Source organism: Poecilia formosa, unplaced genomic scaffold (assembly GCF_000485575.1).
Source record: "Poecilia formosa unplaced genomic scaffold, Poecilia_formosa-5.1.2 Scaffold481, whole genome shotgun sequence".
NCBI lineage: Eukaryota > Metazoa > Chordata > Actinopteri > Cyprinodontiformes > Poeciliidae > Poecilia > Poecilia formosa.
Window position 1 is genome coordinate 190,897 of NW_006800420.1, and position 6,495 is coordinate 197,391.

General features: G+C 45.0%; 1 protein-coding gene across 3 annotated transcripts in view; it reads right to left on the reverse strand.

Annotated features, from left to right (window-relative positions):
* Positions 1 to 6,495, reverse strand: part of glra3 (glycine receptor, alpha 3) — a 38,688-nt gene that overhangs the window by 13,187 nt on the left and 19,006 nt on the right. For 2 of the 3 annotated variants that reach the window (XM_016664367.1, XM_007578479.2), the window contains 2 exons: positions 4,847 to 4,977; positions 4,232 to 4,299 (listed from right to left, as the gene is read on the reverse strand). In XM_016664367.1, the coding sequence (XP_016519853.1) occupies positions 4,232 to 4,299; positions 4,847 to 4,977 (199 nt within the window). Of the gene's footprint in view, positions 1 to 4,231; positions 4,300 to 4,376; positions 4,424 to 4,846; positions 4,978 to 6,495 lie in introns of those variants that run through there. The other variant, XM_007578480.2, reaches the window with a different exon arrangement.

Here is a 6,495-nt window from a genome sequence, read left to right on the forward strand (position 1 = left end):
TTCTTTTAAAGCCGTGCTCCGATCGTTGCATCGTAGTATACGTTGATCTGGAAGATGACCGTTGAACCCAGAGGTTAGCTTGTTAGCTCCTAGCCTTTTCTCGTCCTTGATCGCAGTCTTAACAACAATGTCACTCTTGATCAGGTTGAATAGAACAAAACATAGAAGTTACAGACATTCCTGGATCAAAAAGAGAACATAATGTTGGCAAGGAGGACTGAAAATTGAAATCTGTGTCTCAGCTACATCACACAGCGACTGGTCCGGTCGCCATCTTGGTCCCGCGTCAGTAAAGATACCCAGTTTTGAGTTAAGGCGGCCATTGTCTGACGTCACTGTGAAAAGGGTCTATTCCAGGCTGAAACGAACTCTGATGACGAATGAACTCAAGATTTTTACGTCACCAGTTAGACAAACCCGTAAAACACGGAAAATATTCTGATCCAAACTGACTTTTAATTTGTTAAACTAATGTTGGATCTATTCTGTTTTTGTTCTGTTTGAAGTTTTATCTTCTGTGTGAAGCATTTTGTTAACGTTTCTGTAAGTAGATAAAGTTTACTTCTTACTTTTCTATAGGGTGCTGTTGGGGGAAATTAGCCAATCAGGGGCTGATGTCTGTGTCTCCGGGCAGATTTTCCTCCGTGACGCTGCTGAAGGTGAGTTCAGCGGCGCTGCAGCGCCACCTCCAGGCGCCACCGCCGTCTCCGGGTCAGAACCAGGAGTCAAGAGGGAACCAGCAGCCGGACCAACGTTTCCTCAAGGCGCTGCTGATCTCAGAGCTCAGGTTTAATCTTTCCTGAGTGTAAAATGTTCCTTCAGATTCTGGCTCGGTTCTGAATGTTTCTGGTGTCGTTTGAGGGAGCGTGGAGGTTGAACCGGGCCTAAAATAAGACTAACCTGCTGATCTGACAGAAAAGTTTTTATAAAACAAAAACAATAACCAGAGAGCAAAACTATGAAATATGAAGTGAAATCCAGGATTTGTGGATGTTCAAAGGACAGCAATAAATCCAGAGTCCAGGAGGAACATGGGCTGTTTTAGCTAACATTTAAGCGCCTGCAGCCAGGCGCCGAGGCCATCGCTCATCACACCCACAGGAAGCCGGAGACGCGTCAGCAGGACCGACACGGCGACACGGACTGCCATGAAAAATTCAGCCCGTCCGATAAATAATAAAAGTCAACTGAAAGCAATCTTTTCTTTCTGAAACGTCTGACAGGTTGTTAGCCAGAGGCGCGCACACGCACACGCACACACACACTTACCAAACAGTTTATGGTCAGAACTCCCAGCAGAGCAGAAAGCACTTAGAAGTTGACATGCAATCATCCTTTCTTCCATTCGTCAAATATATGAAGCCAAATATTTAGTTTTTTGGAAGCTAGATTTTATATTTAGCTCCAAATGTAATGTGTTTTTAGCTAGCTAAATATTTAGTTAGCAAGTTAAACATTTAGCTAGCTAACTAAATATTTAACCTGTTAGTGAAATATTTAGATTAAAGCTACAGATTTAGATTACCAACTCAATATTTTGCTGACATTAAATGTTTATTGTTTTAAATATTTATAAATTGTTATTGTTGAGCTAAATAACAATTATTTATCTTATAAGCTAAATATTTAGCTAACCAGCTAAATATTTAGCTTGTATTTAGTTAAGATAGATATTTAGCATAAGCAAACATTTCATTAACAAGCTAATAAACAAAAAAGTAAATAAGCTTAATAAAAAGCTAAATATTTTTATTTAACTTCAAAACTAGTATTGTATTAGCAAGCTTAATATTTAATTAACAAGTAAAGTATTAAGCTACCTCACTATATATTGAGATTGAAGCTAAATATTTAACTTGCTAACTAAATATTAGCAAGCTAATAAATAAAAAGTAAATTATATTGCTATCAAGCTAGATGTTATATTTAGCTTCAAACTAAATATTTAGTTTGAAACTGACATTATAAATCAATGACTAACACGGTGAAAACATGACTTACTGTCAGTGAAGTTGTTCCCTCATTTCTCTTCATAACCAGTCGTCCATGATGCCATGTTGTGTTGATATTTCCAGTGTGATTTAAAGTTTTGTGCAGCTTCAGATTTTAGTTGGTGTGAATTTATTTTTGATCTCTGGTCTAAGTCAGAGCATCTTAATGAGCCTCAGCCATCGCTGTGCCACATGGTTCACATCCAGCCGTTTGTTTCGTTTAACCGTCTGAGTCCAGCAGGAACTTGACCATCGAACTGGCCGCCTGGCTCTTGAAGGAGAGCGTCTCTTAAAGTCATTAATCGTGGTTCTGGGACGGTGAGGATGTGAGTAACAGAACGCAGCAACAGCTTTGACTTCATGTCACTTCAGCGTATTTGCTGTCAGAGTCGCTCAGCGTCTCTGCAGCACATCTGCTATTCCTGTCTGCTCGTCTGTCTCCTCACATCTCTGTCTCCGTCCGCCGGCCTCCATCTTTACCTCATCTGGCTCTGCACTCATCATTCTGCTGTTACTAATTAAACTGAAACACCAGAACCAACCAGCAGGTTACCGAGCTGCAGGTACATTACAGGACTCAGACAAATCTGTCGGTTCGTCGCCACGGTGTCCAAAACCTCCCGACTGCAGTGAACGCATCACAGTTTTCTTTGGAGGACCAAAGGTCAGACACAGGAAGAGGCTGTGGTCAATTTTCAAAATAAAACACTCCTGGTACCAGTGAGGTTCTGTTTGGCTGCTGGAGCTGAACAGACTCCGACTTCGGGTTCGGTTAACGGCTCAGGAAAGTTCAGAGTCGAGTTCCTGATGGAGTCGGAGCGGATGTAGAGAATCTGACCGAGCCCAGCGACCTGGACCACCGGTGGTACCATGCCGGGTCCGCAGACCGCCTGGTACCACCTCGCTTCCTGGCCTCCGAGTCGCTCTGACCAGCAGGACTGAATCCGTCAGAGCTTCAGCCACCGTTGTTACTCACACGGCCTCAATCCCATCCGTTCATGAAAGACCAGAGGCCTTTCAGGTCATGTGACTTGGAATCAAGTCACGTAAATCTGAAATTAAATCGATTTCATTTTGTGCCTCGGCGTTCCGGATGAAGAACCTGGATGCTAACACGTTCCAGAGCCGTTTCGGCTCCACCAGGAGCAGGCCTGGGGTCGGTTTCCTGGTTGCCCCTGGCGACAGATAGCAAGGCTGCATAGCAACATATGAACCTGTGATGAAATGACCTTTGACCTTCTGGATTCTTGGCACACTGCCAGCTGCTTCCCCAATGCATCCCACACTCCAGCCCACTTTGACAGCTTTAGAAAACAGATTTTTCTATAATATGTGGGATTCGGTGCAGGCAGGAGCTGCTTGGCGTTGTGGGACGCTCCGTCATGAAAAAGGACTTCAGTTAAGCAGCCTTATGCCACACAGTTTGACTGAACTCTGGTTTACCGTTTCATCGCTGACGTTTCTGACCAGACGCTCGTTTTTCTTAAAAAGTTGCAAACTTTTTATATATTTTGCTGCCATCAGTTTCCAGATGTTTCCTCTATTCCTTCTCTGCGTCTGTCTGGGTTTTTCTACTTTCCACCTCTTAAACTCCACAGACCGAGAACGACGGCAAAGAGCGTCTGTAAAACACGTAAAGCTGCCAGTGGAGGCGTGTTGTGACTTTATGCTGCTCTGGTAAGAAACATAATCTATCTTCATGTTTATGTAGCCAACAGACTGAGACGATGCAGCTGATCCAGTGGGACGAAGTACACACTGCAAACTGGCCTGATTAAATAATAATAACAATCATCATCATCATCATCAGCCTTGTGGCCTGAATGTGATTCGTCCAGAACCTTCAGGTTAGCCGATCAGACCTGCATCCAGAAGATAAGGAGAAGGAAATGGATTTTGGTTTCTGTTTCTGTGCAGAGAAGACAGTGAAAGTGAAGTTTCATTATCTTCAGTTTAAACTTCAGTTTCTGAAGCGTAAACGTCAGAAACTTTGGCTAACAGCTCTGGGCCTCGGCGCTCTGAAAGCTGCCGGTCATAAATAAAGAAAGAATCACATTAATTAGCAGAACGCTGCGACACGACCCGCCGTCAGTCTGGGAACCGAGCGGAAACACGCTGCACATTAAAAAACTCAGACTTATTCATGTTGTTCTGTCAACAAGCTGCTAAGTGCAAAAAGCTTTTCGGGGCCCGACAGGGAAAAACGTCCCGCCGACGCGCCTCGGCTTCCTGTCACTCACCATGGTGGTCTCAGCGATGGAGCCGAAGCTGTTGATGAAGATGTTGCAGGAGACGTTGACCGGAGGACCTGAGGAGGAAACCGGCATTACAGCAGCAGATCTGGAGCTTTGCTCATCCAACATGCATCCAACTCTGAGACTGAACCGTTTCCAGGAGGGAAAGTTGGAGCTTCAGGAAACGATTCCAGAAATCTTAAAGAAAAGGATTTTATAGTTAATGTTTACATGAAGGACGTCAGCCGATGCTGGGCTTTTTTCTTTTTAACTTTGATTCTAAATGACCAAAAAGAAGAAAAGTTTGGTCTGATTTAACTTCAGACAATGAGAAAACATGTTTGTATTTTTATTGGTGTATAATATTGGTAAATATCAGCCATAACAGCAAACTTATCAATAAATTATAATATTAATGTATTGATAGCTTAGGCCAGCCCCGAAATTATTTAATTTTATTTTGTTTTATTTAATTGGGTTAGATGATTTCATAAGTCTTTTAAAGAAATAAATATAGAAACGAGGGCAGGAACGCCGCTGATTGGCTGAATCAATAAAACATCTGGAAAAGTTTGAAGCAGCGATGCGGCGTGAGGATGAGAACAGAACCGGTTCAGATACCTTTAAAGTTCGGTCGGATCCGAGCGTCGTATCCCGACGTTCTTCCCATCAGTTTGTCCAGGAAGTCGGAGGGAGACATGGGAGCGTGGCGCGTCCTGGCGGCGCCGTCCAGCTCCTTACAGCGGCTCACGCTGCAGACAGAGGAAGAACGGCTTTCACAGCGGCACAGCGCCCCCTGGATGCAGCGGTGAGGTTTACACCGGGTTTTACAGGTGGAAGTTCATTCAGAACAACTTAGGTTTGGAAAATAAGAGGAATCCTCATCAGAGAGCTAAGCTAACGGCTAGAAGCTGAGCTAAGGGCTAGTAGGTGAGCTAAGGGCTAGTAGGTGAGCTAATGGCTAGGAGCTGAACTAAAGGCTAGGAGCTAATGGCTAGGAGCAGCGCTAATGGCTAGGAGCTGAACTAAAGGCTAGGAGCAGCGCTAATGGCTAGGAGCTGAACTAAAGGCAAGGAGCAGCGCTAATGGCTAGGAGCTGAACTAAAGGCAAGGAGCAGCGCTAATGGCTAGAAGCAGTGCTAATAGCTAGGAGCTGATCTAAAAGCTAGGAGCAGCGCTAATGGCTAGGAGCAGTGCTAACGGCTAGGAGCTGAGCTAACGTCTAGGAGCTGAGCTAACGGCTAGGAGCAGCACTAATGGCTAGGAGCAGAACCTAGTCGTTAGCTCAGCAAGCCAGGGTTGGCTGAGCTAATGGCTAGGAGCTGAGCTAACAACTAGGAGCAAAGCTAACAACTGTGAATGAAGCTAACAGCTACGAGCAGCAGCCAATCAGGAAGGAGTGATGAGTCAGCTCTAATCTTTCAGTTCACTCATCATCATCATCATCAGATCCTGGGATCTGAGCTCCTCCTTCTCTCTTATCCAGCCCTTAATAATCAGAGCTCTGATTGGTCCAGCTGTCCCAGCAGAACCCTCCGGTACCAGGCTGCCGGTCCAGCTGGTTCTGGAGGCTCCATCAGGACAACAGGAAGCAGATCCTCCAGTTTTCAGCGCCACAAAAACAGAGATTTAGATTTTAAAAATCACAAAAATAATCAGAGAGAATTATGATCCCAACAGGTTGCCACGGTGACATCACAGTGCGTGTCGACCAACCAGAACCATTGATGTCGAGTTCATGATCAGGTCCCCAGACCACCGACCGCTGCTGACATTCAAAACACACACACACACACACACACACACACACACACACACACACACACACACACACACACACACGTCCTGGGAGACGGTAGATCTCTAAATGCCACAGTAAAGCTTGATGATCCTGAAACTCCATCGCTCCGTTTGTCATCCGGGACGAGCAGAACCAGAACCTCCAGATTAACCTGCCAGCGACAGCGGCGCTGCTTCATCCTCATCCTTCATCCTCACTCTTCATCCTCATCCTTCATCCTCACTCTTCATCCTCATCCTTCATCCTGACTCTTCATCCTGACTCCTCATCCTCACTCTTCATCCTCACCCTTCATCCTGACTCTTCATCCTCATCCTTCGTCCTGACTCTTCATCCTCACCCTTCATCCTGACTCTTCATCCTGACTCCTCATCCTCACTCTTCATCCTCATCCTTCATCCTGACTCTTCATCCTCACTCTACATCCTCATCCTTCATCCTGACTCTTCATCCTCACTCTACATCCTCA